The sequence below is a fragment of the Entelurus aequoreus genome, linkage group LG04 (genome assembly GCF_033978785.1).
Source record: "Entelurus aequoreus isolate RoL-2023_Sb linkage group LG04, RoL_Eaeq_v1.1, whole genome shotgun sequence".
Lineage (NCBI taxonomy): Eukaryota > Metazoa > Chordata > Actinopteri > Syngnathiformes > Syngnathidae > Entelurus > Entelurus aequoreus.
In genome coordinates this window covers 76900787-76927413 of record NC_084734.1, presented here as the reverse complement: position 1 = coordinate 76927413, position 26627 = coordinate 76900787, and the positions used below count along the sequence as shown (strand labels likewise).

General features: G+C 37.3%; 1 protein-coding gene across 3 annotated transcripts in view; it reads right to left on the bottom strand.

Annotated features, from left to right (window-relative positions):
* Positions 1–19157, bottom strand: part of flt4 (fms related receptor tyrosine kinase 4) — a 222213-nt gene extending 203056 nt beyond the window's left edge. For all 3 annotated transcript variants that reach the window (XM_062045717.1, XM_062045718.1, XM_062045719.1), the window contains exon 1: positions 18991–19157. In XM_062045717.1, the coding sequence (XP_061901701.1) occupies positions 18991–19048 (58 nt within the window). In that variant the 5' untranslated portion in view covers positions 19049–19157. The remainder of the gene's footprint in view (positions 1–18990) is intronic.
* Positions 19158–26627: the final 7470 nt, after the last annotated feature.

Sequence of the window (26627 nt, the reverse complement as noted above, 5' to 3'; positions counted from 1 at the left end):
CACTATATTGCCAAATGTATTTGGCCACCCATCCAAATGATGAGAATCAGGTGTCCTAAACACTTGTGTATAAAGTGCATTGTGCTAAATGTGAAATTTGCTGGAGGAGGAATTATGAAATGGGGTTGTTTTTCAGAAATTGGGTTGGCCCTTTAGTTCCAGTGAAAGGAACTTGGAATCCTCCAGGATACCAAAACATGTTGGACAATTCCATGCTCCCAACCTTGTGGGAACCGTTTGGAGCGGGCCCCTTCCTCATCCAACATGACTGTGCAGCAGTGCACAAAGCAAGGTCCATAAAGACATGGATGACAGAGTCTGGTGCGGGTGAACTTGACTGGCCTGCACAGAGTCCTGACCTGAACCCGATAGAACAACTTTGGGATGAATTAGACCAGAGACTGAGAGCCAGGCCTTCTCGACCAACATCAGTGTGTGACCTCACCAATGCGCTTTTGGAAGAATGGTAGAAAATTCCTACAAACACACTCCACAACCTTGTGGACAGCCTTCCGGGAAGTGTAAAAAGCTGTAATATCTGCAAAAGGTGGACTGACACAACCCTATGGGCCAGGAATGGGATGGCACTTCAAGTTCATGTTATGTTATGTTATGTTATTTTCATTTATTATGCGCCCCCCAACCAACTGTTACATCAGCCCGGGGCGCAGCCCGACTGGAGAAACAAAAAAACAGAAACAGAGACTGAGACACACAAAGGAATCTAAATTAAACATTTAAGACTCACAATGAAAACATAGATTAAAAGTCATCTGCGGTAAAAAGGTGAGTTTTAAGACGTGCTCTAAAAGAGTCCAGAGTGGTGGCGGACTTAATACTCAGGGGGAGCTTATTCCACAACCTAGGTGCCATCACTGAGAAAGCACGGTCTCCCCTTGTCACTAGGTTTGACCGTGGGACCTTCAGGGTCATCTGGTTGTCTGATCTAAGGCAACGACCCAGCCTGGAGCTGGTGGGTTGGTCCAGGAGATCTTTAATATAAGCTGGGGCGAGACCATTGAGCGCTTTGAAGACGAACATGACGATCTTAAATTTCACTCTACACTTCACTGGGAGCCAGTGAAGGGAGGAGAGGATGGGAGAAATATGTTCCCTCATTTTTGCGCCTGTCACCAGCCTGGCAGCCGCATTTTGTACTAGCTGCATGCTATGGATGGTCTTGTTGGTGACCCCAGCATAAAGGGCATTGCAATGTTATGTCATATGTTAGTCAAGGCAGGTGGGCAAATTCTTTTGGCAATATACCGTATTTTTTCGGACTATAAGTCGCTACGGAGTGTAAGTCGCACCGGCCGAAAATGCATAATAAAGAAGGAAAAAAACATATATAAGTCGCACTGGAGTATAAGTCGCATTTTTTGGGGAAATTTATTTGATAAAACCCAACATCAAGAATATACATTTGAAAGGCAATTTAAAATAAATAAAGAATAGTGAACAACAGGCTGAATAAGTGTACGTTATATGAGGCATAAATAACCAACTGAGAACGTGCCTGGTATGTTAACGTAACATATTATGGTAAGAGTCATTCAAATAACTATAACATATAGAACATGCTATACGTTTACCAAACAATCTGTCACTCCTAATCGCTAAATCCCATGAAATCTTATACGTCTAGTCTCTTACGTGAATGAGCTAAATAATATTATTTGATATTTTACGGTAATGTGTTTATAATTTCACACATAAGTCGCTCCTGAGTATAAGTCGCACCAGGCCCGGCCCTAACCAATCTGGCGCCCTAGGCAAGATTTTAGGTGGCGCCCCCCCCCCCCCCCCACATCGGCAGTGAAGTGTATATACTCACAAGAAACCGAATAGCTTTGTCTTTGACCTTCTTTTTTACTTAAAGAAAGCAAATTAACAATCAGAATAGTTAACAAGATAAAAAAAAATATGGATAAAAAAATTAATACAAAAAATAAAAAATGAATATATGAAATACAATATTTTTTACATACATAAACACAAAATAAAACGTGTCAACAAGTTGCATAAAATAAATTAAAAATACAATATAAATAAGGCACTGCACAAAACAAGATATCAAACCAGTATGACTTTAACAACTGTATTACAAAAAAAGGGGATCCTACAGAGTTCTCTATTTGTGCTTTTTAATATTGCATTAACTAGAATGACTTACAAATTACTGTACACCAGGGAGTACTGTAATTACCTAACATTACATTATTATTTTCCATAACAATTCAGCCCCCTCCACAATATTAACCCGACGTTAAAACACAACTAGCCATTTATTGATTAGCAATTGCCGAATCATGTAACATTAGCTTAATGCTAAAAAGACAGGTTACTATCACATTCTGTAACAGACAAATAATTTCATGTAGGCTAACGTTACCCACCTGCTACCTCTGTCTTTTTCTCGTTTCTCCCCTTCTTTTCTCCCCTGGGCACCTGACAGTTTTGGCCGTTTTGACATCTTGTGTTGATTTTTTTTATGTGGTGACGTCCAAAAAGAGTCATGATACGGGAAGGGAGGGGGCGCACCGTGCCGGGGGAGGAGAGGCGTAATGTTGCAACAAATAATATTTCTATTGAATAGGCTTTACTTTGCATTTTAATTAATGTGGGATTATTTTATGTATTTAGAAATAACTTTTTTTTTTTTTTTTTTTTTTTTTTTTTTTCCTCCAACATTTGTGGCACTGGCGTGGCGCCCCCTGATGGACGGCGCCCTTAGCGTTTGCCTATACGGCCTATGCCACGGGCCGGCCCTGAGTCGCACCCCCGGCCAAACTATGAAAAAAACTAAGACTTATAGTCCGAAAAATACGGTAGTGTAGCTACGGATTGTGCACTACACGTCTCGTCAGTACATCACAGCATACCAACCTCGGAATGTCGTGCATATGATTGAAACAGCTCCAGGAGATAAGCATGTCTTTAGCCAGCCAATGTTGGGACCTTTTAACAGTTTGCGTGCTCTGTGCATGTTAAATGTCATACAGTATGTTCATATAGGTCTTTAAAATATTCAAAGATATGGAATGAAAAGTAAAAAGTCGCTAACATGCTGCACAGTTGAGTAACAATGCTATCAAAGGCCTTTTTTTCCCCCCACAAATTGGCACCAGTGTGAATGACTGTAGGCTGTAATCATGCAACTAAACGTCCATCAGTCCTTACGGCCATGACTCACCGCTGATATGACATTTTGATGACTGCCTCCAAGTTTTTGGCACAGGGCATTGCAGGTTGAAATTATAGACCTGTTTATTTAACTTTCCACCACAATGTGGGAGTAGGCACAGGTGTTTTTAGAAAAAAAAAACAGACCGTCTGTAGTCAGACCGTGAGCTCGCTAGCCGAACACGCTCTCGTTCTGTCCTTCGACCTCTTATTCATTCGTTCTTTACTGAAATTAAGTTGGTACGTTCCAGAGTCAAGCTGTCGCCAAACGTAAAAACCCACAAACTGTACAGGCGATGTTTACGTAACATTATTTGGCCTTCTAAGTTAGTTTAATATCAGTTAAAGAGGACCTATGATGATTTCAATCTACATTTGTAACACTTCCTTGTGGCCTCAAACTGCGGTACATGGGCTCAATGTAGTTGTTACGCCAAATAATCACTTAATTAAATATTCAGACACGGTGTTACTGTTCAAACTGCGTGTGAAAATATTAAATATACTTGTTGAATAAAACCTCTGCCTTGTTTTAAATGAATATTTATGCCTACTGTATTTTAATTGACTTAGACTTCCTTTTATTGTCATTCAAATATTAACTTTACAGTATAGATAAGAACGAAATTTCGTAGCATTAGCTCGTTGTAGTGCAGGATAAAAGAGCAATAAGGTGCAGATATAAAGCAATAGATTACTGTACAGATAAATATATTGCACTTTTGCATATGCATCCACGTTTATGGATGGATGTTATATTGTCTTTATATTCCAGCGAGTTAATCCGTTTTTGGGGGGAATACTGTTACTGTTATTGTACTACTTGCACAATAATGTTGTTCATTATGTTAGTATGGGGCAGTATAGCTCGGTTGGTAGATGGGCCGTACCAGCAACTTGAGGGTTCCAGGTTCGATCCCCGCTTCTGCCAACATAGTCACTGCCGTTGTGTCCTTGGGCAAGACACTTTACCCACCTGCTCCCAGTGCCACCCGCACTGGTTTAAAAATGTAACTTAGATATTGGGTTTCACAATGTAAAGCGCTTTAGAGAAACTTTACTAGAGAAAAGTGCTATATAAATATAATTCACTTCACTAATTCACTACTGGGAGAGCCAAGTGTTGCCTGAGGTGGTCCATAGTGAAAAAAGTTTGGGAGCCACTGGCGTAATGGATATTACTTCCTTAGACTTAGTTCCTCCAGTTCCTATTGGAACATTGGGCGACGAGCAACGTTCCCTCTAAGGTGCGCGCCTGTGCAATTGCTCTCTGCTCAAGCGTCCTCTGCGCATGGCAAATCTATGCCACGCACAAAATCAAATAAAAAAATAAGCGCATAACAATTTTCGACACACGGACACAACAGAGAAAACAGTTTTCGTCATCATTGTTCAAATATTGTAACGTCTGTCGAGACGCTTTGAGGACATGAATTCCATCCATCACTTTACTGAGCAAAACTCTTTATTGTCGGCCATAAACACATCACCAAAACATTAGTAAAAAAAAATATATCTAGCAAAAGTGGTCATTTTCTGCAGTACAAACCAGACCAAAAGCAACTTTGTTATATCAACAGCAGCCGCTCGCTCTTTCTCACTTGCGCCAACACATGCACATATGGCACTTAGCCAGCGATGCGTTTACAGCCACACAAAAAGTCGGACAACTCCACCACACATAAAGTGTAATTCCAGGTCGTTACTCTATGATTTACCAATCAAATGTGTGCTTATTCTAGTGTCATTTATTAGGAATCTTAATTTATAAATATTAATCATGAAATGCTGTTAGTACATTAAATAAATACTAATAAAAATCTATTTTTACAAACATGAAGTTGCAGGAATCAACACATGATCCCCTGCTTACATCTCATTGTGCAACATGTGAATGTTTTAATGGGAACTAAATGCAATGTCTGAAAGGGGTACAAATTATTTCCAAAGCAGGACCTCCACCCAGACAAACAATACAAGTACACAGTTCATGAAAAACAATATTTTTTGTTATTGTCATTGTAAGTGGGCCTAAACACTTATATTAGAAAATAACCTCATGGAAATGACTTCTGTCATTTGATTATAATAATAAGAGAATGTTGTCTGTCTATCTGTGTTGGCCCTGCGATGAGGTGGGGACTTGTCCAGGTGTACACCGCCTTCCGCTCGAATGCACCTGAGATAGGCTCCAGCGACCCCGAAAGGGACAAGCGGTAGAAAATGGATGGATGGATGGAGATTGAACTTGTTATTTAGTCAGGTTTGGGACAGGTGTGCTGCTGGTGTAGCCACAGTGTACACGTCTGATGTTGCTCACATGGGCTCCACTGAATGCTCAGGGAGTTGTTGTGTTTGCTCACACACATGAAAAATTAGAGGGAGCATTGGTGACGAGTCCCCTCCATTTTCTCCGGTCTCTGGCGGCTCTTCTCGCTCCGTGCCAGCTGACACCCATCTCCCTTAGGTCTTCCTTGGCTGTCTGTCTCCACCTCTTCTTCGGCTTCCCTCTCTCTTCCTTATTCCACCTTCTGGCATCCAGTCCATTGCCACACTTGCCGGTCTCTCTCTTGTCAGTCGGGAGTACGTGCCCCGTCATTCTCCTTCTCCTTTCGGAGACAATGTCCGACAGTGCTGCTACACCTGCCCTTCTCATCACCTCCTCGTTGGAGATGTGGTCTCTTCAGGATGGATCTGAAGCATCGTCGGTGGAAGACATCCAGATTGTTGGTGATACCGGCTGTCTTCATCCACGTCTCACAGGTGTAGGTTGCTGTTGGTAGGACCACTGACATGTAGAGGCGTAGCTTGATGGCCGTTGTGATGGCTTTGGACGACTAGATCTTTCGGAACCGTTGGAACACTCCTGCAGCTTTGCCAATTCTGTTATTGACATCTTTCTCCACGTCTCCTGTAGTTGAGATGTTACTTCCAAGTCAGGTGAAGTCGTCAACATATTCTATGTCACGTTCGTCTATAGTGAGTGGTGGAAAGTGTTGTGATTGTCCAAGGGCCATGGCCTTGGTCTTGGCTTATCTGTAGTCCGACTTTTTCTCTGTGCTCATGGAAATTGTTGGTCATCTCTTGGAGTGCACGCTGAGTATGGCTAACCGGAGCCAGGTCATCCGCAAAGTCTAGGTCGGTTAATCTGCCCCCTCCTCACTTGATGCCAAAGTTTGCCCCGGTGACGGACTTCTTCATCACAAAGTCAATGACAATTATCAACAGCAATGGCGACAGGATGCAACCCTGCCTCACACCAGTCCCAATGTCGAAGTCATTGGTTGTGCCATTCATACTTGCCAACCTTGAGACCTCTGAATTCGGGAAATGGGTTGGGGGAGTGCGGGGGGTGTATGTTGTAGCGTCCCGGAAGAGTTAGTCCTGCAAGGGGTTCTGGGTATTTGTTCTGTTGTGTTTATGTTGTGTTACGGTGCGGATGTTCTCCCGAAATGTGTTTGTCATTCTTGTTTGGTGTGGGTTCACTGTGTGGCGCATATTTGTAACAGTGTTAAAGTTGTTTATACGGCTACCCTCAGTGTGACCTGTATGCCTGTTGATCAAGTATGCATTCACTTATGTGTGTGTTAAAGCTGCATACATAATGTGACTGGGAAAAGCGGACGTGATGACAGGTTGTAGCTGACGCTAAAGGCAGTGCCTTTAAGGCTACGTCCCCAATATTGTTGTCCGGGTGGAAATCAGGAGAAATTCAGGAGAATGGTTGCCCCGGCAGACTTTCGGGAGGGGTACTGAAATTCGTGAGTCTCCCGGGAAAATCGGGAGGGTTGGCAAGTATGGTGCCGTTTGTTAGTTTTGACTCTGCAAGACTGCTTGCAGTAATGGATATGCTTTGGGGTAAAATTTGCGTAAATCTTTATAAGCCGTTTCTGCAAGCTGTCCATTGCGGAGGGGTTCCCGGATTGCAAATGAAACCACACCCCACCCTCTCCAAATGTATCATAATTTATCTTCTGAAAATGTACATTGTTTAAATATATACCTTAAAGTCGTAACCGCCATTCTTTTTTCAGACATGGTCAAAAATAAACGACATGAACAATATATTGTGTATGTATTGTCTTGTTATCGATTGTAATGGTTAATGTAAATGTGCGTGAGCAGGTGTGATGTGGGGTGCTGTGGACGTGGTAGAGCAGTGTGTTTTTGTGTTGGATTTTGTTCTGTTGGAATGTGTGTTTTAGGTTTTACTGTATTTGTGTGAGGTCCCCCTTGAAATGATGACACATCTCAAGGGGTTATCCTGAAAAAATTGAATATATGTGTACAGTTCCACTAATGGACATTGGAGTGTTACTTTTAAAGGCAAAATTAAAGTATTGCTAGAAACATAATTTTATATGGGACTTTATTGTATTACGGTATATGTATAGTACATGTTCCAAAAAGAAAAAAGCTTAAAACACAGTATATTTAAATATACTAAATGTAAAAAAGGGAATAAATATTCAAAATAATCTAGTTTGGTTACGCCATCATGAGCGCAACACAAGGTTGTAAAAGTTTCAACTACAATTCTAAATAAGATGTCAAAAGCAAACTGAAATCAAATACACACAGCTTAAAGATTGATCAATACCTATTTAAATTTAGTAATACATAAATATGATGATTTATCAAAATATAAAAGAAATATACCTGAACAGAACGCTCATGATGGTTACACCAAAAAGTAGCGCTATGAATCGCGTTTTTCCAAGTTTTTGTAGCATTTTTATGCTATTTCCAAGCATCTCCTTTTTATTATCCTTGATTTTAAATGGTCAAACTAATGCAGGGGTCACCAACGCGGTGCCCGCGGGCACCAGGTCGCCCGTAAGGACCAGATGAGTAGCCCGCTGGCCTGTTCTAAAAATAGCTCAAATAGCAGCACTTACCAGTGAGCTGCCTCTATTTTTTAAATTGTATTTATTTACTAGCAAGCTGGTCTCGCTTTGCCTGACATTTTTAATTCTAAGAGAGACAAAACTCAAATAGAATTTGAAAATCCAAGAAAATATTTTAAAGACTTGGTCTTTACTTGTTTAAATAAATTCATTATTTTTTTTACTTTGCTTCTTATAACTTTCAAAAAGACAATTTTAGAGAAAAAATACAACCTTAAAAATGATTTTAGGATTTTTAAACACATATACCTTTTTACCTTTTAAATTCCTCCCTTTTCTTTCCTGACAATTTAAATCAATTTTCAAGTAATTTTTTTTTTTATTGTAAAGAATAATAAATACATTTTAATTTAATTTTTTCATTTTAGCTTCTGTTTTTTCGACGAAGAATATTTGTGAAATATTTCTTTAAACTTATTATGATTAAAATTCAAAAAAAATATTCTGGCAAATCTAGAAAATCTGTAAAATCAAATTTAAATTTTATTTCAAAGTCTTTTGAATTTCTTTTAAAATTTGTGTTCTGGAAAATCTAGAAGAAATAATGATTTGTCTTTGTTAGAAATATAGCTTGGTCCAATTTGTTATATATTCTAACAAAGTGTAAATTGGTTTTTAACCTACATGTCATCAAAATTCTAAAATTAAACTTAATCAGGAAAAATTACTAATGATGTTCCATAAATTATTTTTTTTATTTTTTCAAAAAGATTCGAATTAGCTAGTTTTTCTCTTCTTTTTTTCGGTTGAATTTTGAATTTTAAAGAGTCGAAATTGAAGATAAACTCTGTTTCAAAATTTAATTGTCAATTTTTTCGTGTTTTCTCCTCTTTTAAACCGTTCAATTAAGTGTAAATATCATTAATTATTAATAATAACATAGAGTTAAAGGTAAATTGAGCAAATTGGCTATTTCTGGCAATTTATTTAAGTGTGTATCAAACTGGTAGCCCTTCGCATTAATCAGTACCCAAGAAGTAGCTCTTGGTTTCAAAAAGGTTGGTGACCCCTGAACTAATGCATATTATATATGCATGCCCTAGTAAACAAAAAAATGTCATATTTATTTTGATTGTTACATTTTGAAGTGCATTTGTGCAGGTGGGTGTGAATGTACCCATTACCAGAGCTGTACACATAGAGATTCACCCGGTCACAACACTGGGGACACCTGGCCACTGGCCGATCGATTCAGACGCTCCTTTACAAAAAGCTGCTTTTCGCAGCATTTATGTCACGCTTGCCACAATTAAATGGAAACAACTTAAAATACTTTATCCTACCTTTTTTTGTGTTTTCTCGTAGCCTAAAGCTGATGGGAAGGAACACTAACTGCAATAATGGTGCAAACAAACAAATGACAGATGGACAACACAAAATGCAACTTATTTATAATGAATTCAAGTGCCCAAAATATACAGAGTTTACATTTATAATGACTTAAAGGGACTGTTTGCTACTTTAAAAAAACAACACTGCCTAGCTTATTTTATATTTAGTCGTTTAACAGAACATTTTTTTTTTTTAAATGTCTATATCTTTTTACAATCACTAGTACAGTTGGAGGAAATAATCGATTTTTAGATACATGGCAATTTGGACATGGACGATTATAAAATAGATTAATAAATGTCAATAATCGATAATAGATTTATTTATCGATGCGGAAATTAATTTAACTGGGTTTTTTTTTAATTAAAAATGCACTGTTTTTTAAAGTTGCAAGTGATAAACACTTATTCAGTGAAACGGAAAAAAAAAAGTAAAACCACATCAATATACATAAATTAAAGATGTTTCAATAATGGATTTTTAATCGAATCGCAGCTCGTAATCAAATCGTGAGGTGGCCTAAGATTCCCACCTCTAATTACTAATTATATTGAATAAGAATTGGTCGTCCGTCCAAGCAAATAGTTTGGCTGTCACTCACTGCTGTCTCATACACATTTTGTTTACTAAGTTCAAAACTTCTAATTGTGACAAACATAGACAGGTATTTTTTATATCAGTTTTTCCAAATCACTGTTGGTAACATTCACTATATAGTAGTCATTGGTTGTGTATTTTGCTTTAAAAAAGACGTAACAAAAATGTTATCGCCGAGTTTGCTGTTTGCTTCCCTTATAAAAGGTAACCTAACATAAAACATATACCGTGGGGCCCCAACTTATGACTGTTTTGAGATAAGAGCTTTGAGTTGCAAGCAAAAATTTGCTTTACAAGCATTAGCATTAGCAATAATTGGCACGGCAAATATCCCAGATGATATTATTGTTGATGACTGAAGTGCTGATATGAACCAAACCTAACCCCTCCCCCACCGCCCCAACCCCCTCCACATACCACCCCTCGGATTGTAAATAATGTAAATAATTCAATGTATATACTCTGATGATGATTAACTTGTGTGATGACTGTATTATGCTGATAGTATATATTTATACCATGATTTGTTTAACGTGGACCCGACTTGAACAAGTTGAAAAACGTATTCGGGTGTTACCATTTAGTGGTCAATTGTACGGAATATGTACTGTACTGTGCAATCTACTAATAAAAGTCTCAATCATCCATCCATCCATTTTCTACCGCTTATTCCCTTCGGGATCGCGGGGGGCGCTGGAGCCTATCTCAGCTACAATCGGGCGGAAGGCGGGGTACACCCTGGACAAGTCGCCACCTCATCGCAGGGCCAACACAGATAGACAGACAACATTCACACTCACATTCACACACTAGGGCCAATTTAGTGTTGCCAATCAACCCATCCCCAGGTGCATGTCTTTGTGCATGTCTCAATCAATCAATCAAAAACCAGGGAACCCCATAAAACCCAACCAAAACATTGAGTCATGCTCGCTAGCATTGGTTTATAGCTCACGATCGACATAACTTTGTTTTCCAACCAGAAGAAATGGATGATATTCATTGAATTCAAAAAAAAGAAATCATCAAAAACATGAGTGTGTCGCCAACTTGGTGAAGCAATTCAAGCATGGCACTGCTACTCTGCCCCAAACTGAAGCAGAATGAGTCTAATGCCAGCTAAGTGTGTTAAATAATACCTAAATGCCGGACATTCATCCATGAAAATATGGAAAAGCTGCTGATGGTCTGTTTGATGGAGAAGCAGGTAAATACTGGTATCACGTTACTAGGGATGATACTCGAAACCGGTTTTCCCGGTTGTTCGACAAGAAAAGAACCGAGTCCTCGGACTCGAATCCCTTTTTGAGAACCGGTACCCGTTATCGAGACCACTATAGTAAAGAAAAAGAGTTGGTTCTTTATTCGAATCCCTGGGACCAATCCCGTCCCGACCAGAAATGCCCCGTGAGACATCACAAGAAAGGACGTCACGTAGCTCAGTCATTAGGCGCAGACAGGGAAAGCAGGAAAACAATGGACGGGAAAAAGCGCTCCAAGGTGTAATAAAGTTTAAAAAAAAGGGTATAATCCAATGAATAACTTTACTGAGAGATTTGAGCAGGGTACAAACACATGACCAACACTTTTACGACCACCCGGAAACATAGCAACCAGGCTAGCAACGCACCTCCTTTACGGCAGCTGTCGCAACGTTCTTAAAGCAACCGCAGCACATACATATATATACAACACATCTCCCTTTTTTAACTTTTGTTTTTCTTTCCTTGTAAACAAAACAAAATCACACTGTATATGTGTTGTCTGTCTAATTATAAATAATGCAGCGTGTTCATTACCTCATTCTTAGCTGCCGGGTGACGACATGCAACAACACTTTTCGGGGCTACCGCGCATGCTCGTCGCTCCCGTTGCATGCTGGGTAGTGTAGTTGTTATATTCCTAGCTCATAACATCACATCTTTCCCCCTATAAAGAAATAATGTTAACTCAATAAAGTGCATGTCTTTTTTTAGCTTTAACTTTTCATTTTTTAGCATTGTAACCACATTTGCAAACAACATTTCTCTTCATAGAATGTTCTTTCAATAAAGAAATAAAGTGCAAAAATGTCAAAGCATCATAACAAACAGTTATGTCAAATAGCAGCAGAAGAAGCACTTTTTGTAGAGCCGTATTATTTTCAGTTTTGTGCCCAAGGGACTGATTTTATTTAACACTATATTATTATTTATACACCTACAGTGATCACAGAGACAGGTTGTTTTTGTGTTACTGTATATATTTGTTTTTCTTAAAAATACCACTTAGTCAATATTTATTTATTTTATTTTATTTTTTTAGGGGGGTAACAGTCAATATTTATTTATTTATTAGATTTTATTTTGTTCTTATATAATAAAAGTGAGCTTTTGTTAAACCAAATATTGTGTGTTTTTTTCCATGTACAACAACCTATCTGGACACGATAAGAGGATTCGATAATAGGCTCGAACTCGATAATTTCTTATCAAACATCATCCCTACACGTTACTCCATAAAACTACTGTGATTGATCGTAGGACATTCTATTATATAATTTTTATACAACATTTCTTAGCAAAAAGTTAATTTTTCTTTTTAAAAGGCAAGGTACATGTTAAAGTCGTACTGTTTTTTTGGAGGCCAAGCACCAATTGAATTGATTGTAATTAGGGATGTCCGATAATGGCTTTTTGCCGATATCCGATATTCCGATATTGTCCAACTCTTTAATTACCGATACCGATATCAACCGATACCGATATCAACCGATATATGCAGTCGTGGAATTAACACATTATTATGCCTAATTTGGACAACCATGTATGGTGAAGATAAGGTACTTTAAAAAAAATAATAATAAAATAAGATAACTAAATAAAAAACATTTTCTTGATTAAAAAAGAAAGTAAAACAATATAAAACAGTTACATGGAAACTAGTAATTAATGAAAATGAGTAAAATTAACTGTTAAAGGTTAGTACTATTAGTGGACCAGCAGCACGCACAATCATGTGTGCTTACAGACTGTATCCCTTGCAGACTGTATTGATATATATCAGGGGTCACCAACGCGGTGCCCGCGGGCACCAGGTCGCCCGTAAGGACCAGATGAGTAGCCCGCTGGCCTGTTCTCAAAAATAGCTCAAATAGCAGCACTTACCAGTGAGCTGCCTCTATTTTTTACATTTTATTTATTTACTAGCAAGCTGGTCTCGCTTTGCCCGACATTTTTAATTCTAAGAGAGACAAAACTCAAATAGAATTTGAAAATCCAAGAAAATATTTTAAAGACTTGGTCTTCACTTATTTAAATAAATTCATTATTTTTTTTACTTTGCTTCTTATAACTTTCAAAAAGACAATTTTAGAGAAAAAATACAACCTTAAAAATGATTTTAGGATTTTTAAACACATATACCTTTTTACCTTTTAAATTCCTCCCTTTTCTTTCCTGACAATTTAAATCAATTTTCAAGTAATTTTTTTTTTATTGTAAAGAATAATAAATACATTTTAATTTAATTTTTCATTTTAGCTTCTGTTTTTTCGACGAAGAATATTTGTGAAATATTTCTTTAAACTTATTATGATTAAAATTAAAAAAAAATATTCTGGCAAATCTAGAAAATCTGTAAAATCAAATTTAAATTGTATTTCAAAGTCTTTTGAATTTCTTTTAAAATTTGTGTTCTGGAAAATCTAGAAGAAATAATGATTTGTCTTTGTTAGAAATATAGCTTGGTCCAATTGGTTATATATTCTAACAAAGTGTAAATTGATTTTTAACCTACATGTCATCAAAATTCTAAAATTAAACTTAATCAGGAAAAATTACTAATGATGTTCCATAAATTATTTTTTTTATTTTTTCAAAAAGATTCGAATTAGCTAGTTTTTCTCTTCTTTTTTTCGGTTGAATTTTGAATTTTAAAGAGTCGAAATTGAAGATAAACTATGTTTAAAAATTTAATTGTCAATTTTTTCGTGTTTTCTCCTCTTTTAAACCGTTCAATTAAGTGTAAATATCATTAATTATTAATAATAACATAGAGTTAAAGGTAAATTGAGCAAATTGGCTATTTCTGGCAATTTATTTAAGTGTGTATCAAACTGGTAGCCCTTCGCATTAATCACTACCCAAGAAGTAGCTCTTGGTTTCAAAAAGGTTGGTGACCCCTGATATATATTGATATATAATGTAGCAACCAGCATATTGATAACAGAAATAAATGGGGGGAGGGAGGCTTTTTGGGTTGGTGCACTAATTGTAAGTGTATCATGTGTTTTTTATGTTGATTTAATAAAAAAAACCAAAAAAACAAAAAAACGATACAGATAATAAAAAAAACGATACCAATAATTTCCGATATTACATTTTAACGCATTTATCGGCCGATAATATCGGCAGGCCGATATTATCGGACATCCCTAATTGTAATTCATTTCAATGGGAGACTTGAGATACAAATGGTTTGAGTTTAGCACAACAACAACAACAACAGAGCCAGCTTATAAATTGAGGTACTGGTCATCAATACAACACTCATCTCATGTGATGGTTCAACCTCCAAGGTTTTATGCAATCCTTAAGGCATATTTGTACCAACCCATTTTGGTCAAATTCCAACTCATACAACCTTTTTTCCCCGATTTGTACAAAGTGCAATGCAAATCAGTTGTTGCTTCCTTTTTGTGTGCAAGATGTCATCATTAAGAGTAGCCTTCTTTTTTTTTCTTTTTTTTTAAGGAATTATGTCTCTGGATTATGATTTGTGAAGCCATCTGGTGAAATTGCCTTCTTTTTCCTCTGAAACCACTGAGTGATGAACAAATTGAACATGCACATGAGGTGCGCCTCTGAGGAAGATTGCAAACACTCAGCTGCGCTCCCACGTCACACACGGTCGGTCGCAGGGCACACGCTTTCTGCCACTTACGTTTCTGCTTCACTTCGCAGCCAAATCACATGCAATAACAAAACAGGTTGGTGACATTCCTTGCACCAAAATAAGACACGTTTTGACCCCAAGTGCCTCCTCCGACCTACATCAGTCAGCTCATCTTCCCACGCTGCATCCACAGCCTGACTCTCATGATAGTTGTGATGTAAAGTCAGGTCACTTCATTAACATGACAACAACATACATGACTCCCCCTAGTGCCTCGTTGCATGCTTGGACATGAAGGGGACACCTTATTGATTTGAAAAAAAACAAAAAAAAACAAACACATTAATAAACACGGATGCAGCCTCGTTCCGTTCACACGGTGTCGCTAAATAGCAGTCCAATTATGATATTACACATTTGACTTTACATCTACTCGAGGTGGGAATTTTCGGGCGCCTCGCGGTTCGATCAGATTCCGTTTCCTGGGACGACAATTGGATTCAGAATCGATTCCCGATTCAAACTAATTCTCACAATGTATTTTTCAGTATAATAAATATACCGTAATTTCCAGACCATAGGGCGCACCGGATTATAAGGCGCACTACTGATGAATGGTCTATTTTTTTATATATATTTTTTATATATAATCGGATCATAGGGCACATTAAAGGAGTCATAATATTATTAGGGATGTCCGATAATGGCTTTTTGCCGATATCCGATATTGTCCAACTCTTAATTACCAATACCGATATCAACCGATACTGATATATGCAGTCGTGGAATTAACACATTATTATGCCTAATTTGGACAACCAGGTATAGTGAAGATAAGGTCCTTTTTTTAAAAATTAATTAAAATAAAACAAGATAAATACATTAAAAACATTTTCTTGAATAAAAAAGAAAGTAAAACAATATAAAAACAGTTACATAGAAACTAGTAATGAATGAAAATGAGTAAAATTAACTGTTAAAGGTTAGTACTATTAGTAGACCAGCAGCACGCACAATCATGTGTGCTTACGGACTGTATACCTTGCAGACTGTATTGATATATATTGATATATAATGTAGGACCCAGAATATTAATAACAGAAAGAAACAACCCTTTTGTGTGAATGAGTGTAAAAGGGGGAGGGAGGTTTTTTGGGGTTGGTGCACTAATTGTAAGTGTATCTTGTGTTTTTTATGTTGATTTAATAAAAAATTTAAAAAAAATAAATAAATGAAAAACGCTACCGATAATACAAAAACTGATACCGATAATATCGGAAGGCCGATATTATCGGACATCTCTAATTATTATTATATTTTCCTAAACTGAAAACACTTCCTTGTGGTCTACATAACATGTAATGGTGGTTCTTTGGTCAAAATGTTGCATAGGTTATGTTTTGCAGATCATCTTCAAGCCGCTTTCTGACAGTCGCTTCCGGATGCGCCATTTTGTGGACGGTCTTATGTACGTGGCTCACCTTCGGCAGCGTCTTCTCCCCGTCATCTTTGTTGTAGCGGTGTAGCGTGCAAGGACGGGAGTGGAAGAAGTGTCAAAAGATGGAGCTAACTGTTTTAATAACATTCAGACTTTACTTAAGTCAATAACGGAGCAGCATCTCCTCATCCGGAAACAACCACACCGGAAATGTGTCCCGTGAAAAAACGTCCGACCGGAACTCTCTAATAACTAAAGTTTCTTGGGTGAATAATATAAACTCACTACACCGGTATGTTTTAGCGCTTTCATGGCAAGTTTACTGATAGATATAAGTATGAACTTTACACTACTTTATATTAGAAATGGCAACAGCGGAAGATGAATGTCACATAACAAGAAGATATAGAAAAATGAGAATCTTATCGACTACGGTGTTGGTACGGACTACAAAGGCGGATGTGCGCAATTTTTCAGGATTCATGCAGATCCCAAATACAGATCAGCAGGTACCAGAAGGCAAGAAAAGTTGATTTTGCATAATATTGCGAAACAAAACGCCAGATAATATGTATTACCTTCTAAACAGACCACAATAATACTCGTATGTTGAAGCACAGTACATCCATCAAGCGGTGTGGCTTCATCGCTTACCAGAGTCATACTAAAACAATTTGATATATTTTTGAGCACCGTGCGTAATGTTCTATATTTTCAATGGAACATATAAGTACAATGTTGGTGTTGTTTACTTGAGTCATATTCCCATCATAGTGCATCTCTTATGTTTGACTGCCATCTACTGGTCATACTTATCATTGCACCATGTACCAAATAAAATAGCTTTGAGGTGGGTAAGCTCAATGAAACTTATTCCTTACATAAAAGGCGCACTGTTGAGTTTTGAGAAAAAAAAAAAGATTTTAAGTGCACCTTATAGTCCGGACCGCTTTTCCCTTTTGGGGTCGCGGGTGGGTGCTGGAGCCTACCTCAGCTGCATTTGGGCGGAAGGCGGTGTACACCCTGGACATCCATTTTCTACCGCTTGTCACTTTGGAGGGTCGCGGGGGGTTGCTGGAGCCTATCTTAGCTACATTTGGGCGGAAGGCAGGGGTACACCCTGGACAAGTTGCCACTTATTTAGGATAATTAAAAGATATTGACACATGAAAAATCTGCATTTACTGAATAGAAAATGCTGGTAGAAAATGGATGGATGGATGCATGGATATTTTTTTATGATTTATAAAAATACACAGTATATATTACTCATGTCTGTGTATTTCTCCAAGACAAATTATTGTCTACAACACATTGTCTTACATTTTTATTGTTTGTTTACTTTATTATTTTTATTGTTTGTTTACTCCCATCCATCCATTTGCTACCACTTGTCCCTTTCGGGGTCGCGCGGGGGGAGGATGCTGGAGCCTATCTCAGCTGCATGCGGGGTACACCCTGGACAAGTCGCCACTTATTTAGGATAATTAAAAGATATTGGGACATATAAAATCAACGTTTATTGAGTTTGAATGGAATAAATTACAATAATAGCCCTAAATCGCAAGTGTCTCAAAGGGCTGCACAAGCCACAACGACATCCTCGGTGATTGATATGATTGATTGATTGATATTACTCACGTCTGTGCATTATTGTCTACATTACATTGTCTTACATTGTTATTGTTTGTTTACTTTACACTATTGTTCAAAAGTATGGGGTCACATAGAAATGTCCTTATTGTTGAAGGAAAAGCACTGTACTTTTCAATGAAGATAACTTTAAACTAGTCTTAACTTTAAAGAAATACACTCTATACATTGCTAATGTGGTAAATGACTATTCTAGCTGCAAATGTCTGGTTTTTGGTGCAATATCTACATAGGTGTATAGAGGCCCATTTCCAGCAACTATCACTCCAGTGTTCTAATGGTATAATGTGTTTGCTCAATGGCTCAGAAGGCTAATTGATGATTAGAAAACCCTTGTGCAATCATGTTCACACATCTGAAAACAGTTTAGCTCGTTACAGAAGCTACAAAACTGACCTTCCTTTGAGCAGATTGAGTTTCTGGAGCATCACATTTGTGGGGTCAATTAAACGCTCAAAATGGCCAGAAAAAGATAACTTTCACCTGAAACTCGACAGTCTATTCTTGTTCTTAGAAATGAAGGCTATTCCACAAAATTGTTTGGGTGACCCCAAACTTTTGAACGGTAGTGTATATATTTTTTTTAATCGTTCGTTTACTTCCATCCATCCATTTACCACTGCTTGTCCCTTCCGGGGGTAAAAATCCACAGTATATATTACTCATCCAAGACAAATTAGGTAAAAGATTGAAATATGCACCTTTATCCAGATCTGCATCTCAAAGGAATTTAAATTGGATTTTGAACTGTAAACAATATGCATACATTCAATTTAAATACTGAGAAATGGCGGGGATGCAGAATCAGCACCTTTACCTGGATCTGCACCAAAAGTGGATTACACATGGATGTGACAAGCAATCCCCAAAATGACGACCAATTAAGTCTATTTATCCATCCAATGACGAAATAGCAGACCATTTGACGCACTTGTGCTAAATGCTGCATCACCACGTCAAACTTTCTCTAGCGCGCTAAACTTTCAGCGTAAAAGTTCTCCTCACCTGAAGCGTAAGCAATTCCAATCCAAGTCCGGCAGAAAAAGTTCAAATGTGTCTTCATCTCCAACAACTCCTGCTCCACTGAATTCCACGTATTTTTTGTATTTATTTATTTTTATTTTGGAGCCTGCAGAACTGCGTGGCTTGAACTGAGAGTGCCCACGGAGTTAAGCTCGGCCAGTCGACGCGTGCGTAAAAGTTGTGGATTCAGGATCCCGAAAGCTGCGTGGTTTAAAAAAACCAAAAAAAAAACCAAGGTGGTGCGTGGAAAAGGATGCATAGGAAGTGAAGGGGAATTACAATGAGTTCCACTTCCTTGGCTCGTGACTGAAGCGCGTCCACACCCACGAAGGCAACTCTCCACAGCTGTCTGTGTGGCGTGCGTGTGCGCGACCGTCCTGGCGTGTGCATCCTTGGACTCATCATCCTTAATGCAGACTATAAACAAAATGATCATCTAATTTGGAGCACGGTTGATGCAGGTGCCAGATTTGTATTTTTTTCCCTTCAGAAATGACTTTTTTATTTCCGTGGAAATCATTTAGGCCAGGGGTCACCAACGCGGTGCCCGCGGGCACCAGGTCGCCCGTAAGGAACAGATGAGTAGCCCGCTGGCATGTTCTAAAAATAGCTCAAATAGCAGCACTTACCAGTGAGCTGCCTCTATTTTTTACATTTGATTTATTTACTAGCAAGCTGGTCTCGCTTTGCCCGACATTTTTAATTCTAAGAGAGACAAAACTCAAATAGAATTTGAAAATCCAAGAAAATATTTTAAAGACTTGGTCTTCACTTGTTTAAATAAATTCATAATTTTTTTTTACTTTGCTTCTTATAACTTTCAAAAAGACAATTTTAGAGAAAAAATACAACCTTAAAAATGATTTTAGGATTTTTAAACACATATACCTTTTTACTTTTTAAATTCCTTCCTCTTCTTTCCTGACAATTTAAATCAATGTTCAAGTAAATATATATTTTTTATTTTAAAGAATAATAAATACATTTTAATTTAATTCTTCATTTTAGCTTCTGTTTTTTCGACGAAGAATATTTGTGAAATATTTCTTCAAACTTATTATGATTAAAATTTTAAAAAATTATTCTGGAAAATCTAGAAAATCTGTAGAATCAAATTTAAATCTTATTTCAAAGTCTTTTGAATTTCTTTTAAAATTTTTGTTCTGGAAAATCTAGAAGAAATAATGATTTGTCTTTGTTAGAAATATAGCTTGGTCCAATTTGTTATAAATTCTAACAAAGTGTAGATTGGATTTTAACCTATTTAAAACATGTCATCAAAATTCTAAAATTAATCTTAATCAGGAAAAATTACTAATGATGTTCCATAAATTATTTTTTAAAGTTTTTCTCTTCTTTATTTTGGTTGAATTTTGAATTTTAAAGAGTCGAAATTGAAGATAAACTATGTTTCAAAATGTAATTGTCATTTTTTGTGTGTTTTCTCCTCTTTTAAACCGTTCAATTAAGTGTAAATATCATTAATTATTAATAATAACATAAAGTTAAAGGTAAATTGAGCAAATTGGCTATTTCTGGCAATTTATTTAAGTGTGTATCAAACTGGTAGCCCTTCGCATTGATCACTACCCAAGAAGTAGCTCTTGGTTTCAAAAAGGTTGGTGAGCCCTGATGTAGACTATAAAACATAATGCAGACTATAAACAAAATGATCATCTAATTTGGAGCACGGTTGATGCAGGTGCCAGATTTGTATTTTTTTCCCTTCAGAAATGACTTTTTATTTCCGTAGAAATCATTTAGGCCAGGGGTCACCAACGCGGTGCCCGCGGGCACCAGGTCGCCCGTAAGGACCAGATGAGTAGCCCGCTGGCCTGTTCTAAAAATAGCTCAAATAGCAGCACTTACCAGTGAGCTGATTTTTAAACACATATACCTTTTTACTTTTTAAATTCCTTCCTCTTCTTTCCTGACAATGTAAATCAATGTTCAAGTATTTTTTTTTTTTATTGTAAAGAATAATAAATACATTTTAATTTAATTCTTCATTTTAGCTTCTGTTTTTTCGACGAAGAATATTTGTGAAATATTTATTTAAACTTATTATGATTAAAATTCAAAAAAAATATTCTGGCAAATCTAGAAAATCTGTTAAATCAAATTTAAATTGTATTTCAAAGTCTTTTGAATTTCTTTTAAAATTTGTGTTCTGGAAAATCTAGAAGAAATAATGATTTGTCTTTGTTAGAAATATAGCTTGGTCCAATTTGTTATATATTCTAATAAAGTGTAAATTGTTTTTTAACCTATTTAAAACATGTCATCAAAATTCTAGAATTAATCTTAATCAGGAAAAATTACTAATGATGTTCCATAAATTCTTTTTTTAATTTTTTCAAAAAGATTCGAATTAGCTAGTTTTTCTCTTCTTTTTTTTCGGTTGAATTTTGAATTTTAAAGAGTCGAAATTGAAGATAAACTCTGTTTAAAAATGTAATTGTCAATTTTTTCGTGTTTTCTCCTCTTTTAAACCGTTCAATTAAGTGTAAATATCATTAATTATTAATAATAACATAGAGTTAAAGGTAAATTGAGCAAATTGGCTATTTCTGGCAATTTATTTAAGTGTGTATCAAACTGGTAGCCCTTCGTATTAATCAATACCCAAGAAGTAGCTCTTGGTTTCAAAAAGGTTGGTGACCCCTGCTTTAGGCAATCTTGTTTGCAGCTGCAGAAACATCAAATATTCAATGCATGCGCAGTGGATTCATGCAGGGCCTGCTCTAGTTTATAGATAGATAGATAGATAGATAGATAGATAGATAGATAGATAGATAGATAGATAGATAGATAGATAGATAGATAGATAGATAGATAGATAGATAGATAGATAGATAGATAGATAGATAGATAGATAGATAGATGGATAGATAGATAGATAGAGAGATACAAACCCTGTTTCCATATGAGTTTGGAAATCGTGTTAGATGTAAATATAAACGGTATACAATGATTTGCAAATCATTTTCAACCCATATTCAGTTGAATGCACTACAAAGACAAGATATTTGATGTTCAAACTCATAAACTTTATTTGTTTTTTGCAAGTAATAATTAACTTAGAATTTCATGGCTGCAACACGTGCCAAAGTAGTTGGGAAAGGGCATGTTCACCACTGTGTTACATCACCTTTTCTTTTAACACCACTCAATAAACGATTGGGAACTGAGGAAACTAATTGTTGAAGCTTTGAAAGTGGAATTATTTCCCATGCTTGTTTTATGTAGAGCTTCAGTCGTTCAACAGTCCGGGGTCTCCGCTGTCGTATTTTACGCTTCATAATGCGCCACACATTTTCGATGGGAGACAGGTCTGGACTGCAGGCGGGCCAGGCAAGTACCCGCACTCTTTTTTTACGAAGCCACGCTGTTGTTGCTGTTGTGGCTTGGCATTGTCTTGCTGAAATAAGCAGGGGCGTCCATGAAAAAGACGGCGCTTGGATGGCAGCATATGTTGTTCCAAAACCTGTATGTACCTTTCAGCATTAATGGTGCCTTCACAGATGTGTAAGTTACCCATGCCTTGGGCACTAATGCTCCCCCATACCATCACAGATGCTGGCTTTTCAACTTTGCGTCGATAACAGTCTGGATGGTTCGCTTCCCCTTTGGTCCGGATGACACGATGTCAAATATTTCCAAAAACAATTTGAAATGTGGACTCGTCAGACCACAGAACACTTTTCCACTTTGCATGAGTCCATCTTAGATGATCTCGGGCCCAGAGAAGCCGGTGGCGTTTCTGGATGTCGTTGATAAATGGCTTTCACTTTGTATAGTAGAGCTTTAACTTGCACTTACAGATGTAGCGACCATCTGTATTTAGTGACAGTGGTTTTCTGAAGTGTTCCTGAGCCCATGTGGTGATATCCTTTAGAGATTGATGTCGGTTTTTGATACAGTGCCGTCTGAGGGATCGAAGGTCACGGTCATTCAATGTTGGTTTCCGGCCATGCCGCTTACGTGGAGTGATTTCTCCAGATTCTCTGAACCTTTTGATGATGTTATGGACCCTAGATGTTGAAATCCCTAAATTTCTTGCAATTGCACTTTGAGAAACGTTGTTCTTAAACTGTTTGACTATTTGCTCACACAGTTGTGGACAAAGGGGTGTACCTCGCCCCATCCTTTCTTGTGAAAGACTGAGCATTTTTTGGGAATCTGTTTTTATACCCAATCATGGCACCCACCTGTTCCCAATTAGTCTGCACACCTGTGGGATGTTCCAAATAAGTGTTTGATGAGCATTCCTCAACTTTATCAGTATTTATTGCCACCTTTCCCAACTTCTTTGTCACGTGTTGCTGGCATCAAATTCTAAAGTTAATGATTATTTGCAACAAAAAAAATGTTTATCAGTTTGAACACCAAATATGTTGTTTTTGTAGCATATTCAACTGAATATGGGTTGAAAATTATTTGCAAATCATTGTATTCCGTTTATATTTACATCTAACACAATTTCCCAACTCATATGGAAACGGGGTTTGTACATATATATATATATATATATATATATATATATATATATATATATATATATATATATATATATATATATATATATATATATATATATATATATATATATATATATATATATATATATATATATATATTTATTTATTCCTAACAACAAACAAATGGTAAGGACTAGATACTCTTCTTGGCTGAAGTAACTTTTCTGTACGTCCTTGCACTTTGTTTTCCCCCAAAGTATTTTGGAGGAATTTCTAATTGCTCTGCATGCCTCAAGTCAGAAGAAATCCTTGCAAAGCTACCACAGGCATTCAGAAGAGGCATTTAAGAGAAAAATACATGCAGAATAAATCACATTCTGCGAGTATTCTGTACTGTATATTTTCTCCCTCGGCATGCTGTTATTTATCCAGGTGATAAATCCATAGAATATCCTGCCAGTTTTATCTGCGCCGGTCAAATGTCTGCTATTCATTTTTGGAAACATCTTTTTGTATTTTATTCTATACTGTATGCATTCCTTACAAAATAAACTTGATACATTGTCTGTAAATAAGAGTTTGATATATAGGGAAAAAAAACAGAATAGGTGATGACAATTCTAAGAGCCGATTCTAATGCTAGGGCCCACGCTGCCACACACACAGGCAATGAATGGGGTAAAGGAGCCCACACCGATATTCTTTCAGGGGGCCCAGAATTCCTAGCAACTGCCCTGCGCTGCAGACAAGACCCTTAAATGTGATTGTGTAAAACAGTGGTTCCCAAACCTTTTCCACCAACTTCAACCTTAGACTGACACCCTCCCCCCACCACATCCCACCCACCCGGATTGTAAATACCATATTTTTCCGAGTATAAGTCGCTCCGGAGTATAAGTCGCACCGGCCGAAAATGCATAATAAAGAAGGAAAAAAACATTTATAAGTCGCACTGGAGTATAAGTCGCATTTTTTGGGGAAATTTATTTGATAAAACCCAACACCAAGAATAGACATTTTAAAGGCAATTTAAAATAAATCAAGAATAGTGAACAACAGGCTGAATAAGTGTGCGTTATATGACGCATAAATAACCAACTGAGAATGTGCCTGTTATGTTAACGTAACATATTATGGTAAGAGTCCTTCAAATAACTAACATATAGAACATGCTATACGTTTACCAAACAATCTGTCACTCCTAATCGCTAAATCCCATGAAATCTTATACGTCTAGTCTCTTACGTGAATGAGCTAAATAATATGATTTGATATTTTACGGTAATGTGTTAATAATTTCAAAAAAATAAGTCGCACATGAGTATAAGTCGCACCCCCGGCCAAACTATGAAAAAAACTGTGACTTATCAAATGTAAATAATCAAATGTATATACTTGTTCTTATGCTTTCTGAGCTCACTATGTCCACTACTTGCTGTACATATCCTACCAAGTCAGACCTACACTGTTTCAATGTCCATTTCTCAGATGATATAATTGTTGATGACTGAAGTGCTGATATCAACCCCCCCCCCCTTCCCCCACCATAACCCCCTCCACATCCCACCTCCCGGATTGTAAATAATGTAAATAATTCAATGTATATACTCTGATGATTAACCTGTGTGATGACTGTATTATGCTGATAGTATATATTTATACCATGAATTGATTAACGTGGACCCCGACTTAAACAAGTTGAAAAACTTATCCGGGTGTTACCATTTAGTGGTCAATTGTACGGAATATGTACTGTACTGTGCAGTCTACTAATAAAAGTCTCAATCAATCAAACCAAGTACCACCTCAGAAAACACTTGGCTCTCCAAGTATCAACATGATGACCAACATTCAAATACAGTAGCGTAGTAGGCCTAAATGTTCTTGAAAATCAAGGCAGAGGTAGTATATTTAATGTTTTTGGCAACTGTAACATTACACACAGTTTGAACAGTAACACTGTGTTTGAATATGTAATCAAGTGATTATTTGGCGTACCACTAGTTAAAAGTTAAAGTTAAAGTACCAATGATTGTCACACACACACTAGGTGTGGCGAAATTATCCTCTGCATTTGACCCATCACCCTTAATCCGCCCCCTGGGAGGTGAGGGGAGCAGTGAGCAGCAGCGGTGGCCGCGCCCGGGAATCATTTTTGGTGATTTAACCCCCAATTCCAACCCTTGATGCTGAGTGTCAGTATCCAATAGTAATAGTGCAGTTTGAGAATCCAAAGGAAAGCCCTCCCAACAAGAGTAATACATGCTAGACACACATGTTCACGATACAGCTGTGTGATTCGCTTATCATTTCTGCAAGCTGGAGCCAAATGAAGCAGCAGCAAAATGATATATTATTTCCACCCAGTAACATAAATGAGCTCGGAGAAAATCTGTGCAATCGTCTTTTTCCTCATTTCGTAAAAAAAAACAGCGGCCTTTACCATGCCTATCACCCAAAACACCGTTTATGCCTGATGATGAAGTTGATTTCATTGTTCCTTGTCCAGGGTGTACCCCGCCTTCCGCCCGAGTGCAGCTGCGATAGGCTCCAGCACCCCCCGCCACCCCGAGAGGGACAAGCGGTAGACAATGGATGGATGGATGGAGATCCTGCTTCCGTGCATCTGTGCATTTCGCACAAACCTAAAATCACGTGTACACCACAGCACCCCAGAATCCTGCTATCAGTTAATTAGATGTCCGCACTCGTGTCTGGTGTGACCTTTTGAATACTTGTTTGACAGTGCGATAACAGGGCGATAGAAGTATGTCTTAGATAATATTACCGTATTTTCCGGACTATAAGGCGCACTTACATTTTTATTTTTTTTCTCAAAACTCGACAGTGCGCCTTATAACCCGGTGCGCCTAATGTAAGGAATAAGTTTGGTTGAGCTTACTCACCTCGAAGCTATGTTATTTGTTATATGGTGACCAGTAGATGGTAGTCAAACATAAGAAATCCGTGTAGACTGCAGTATGATTGCAATATGATTCAAGTAAACAACACCAACATTTTAAATGTTCCATTAAAGATATAGAACATTACACACGGCGCTCAAAAATATATCAAAATGTTTTAGTACGACTTTGGTAAGCTATGAAGCCGCACCGCTTGAAGGATTGTCGGCTCATT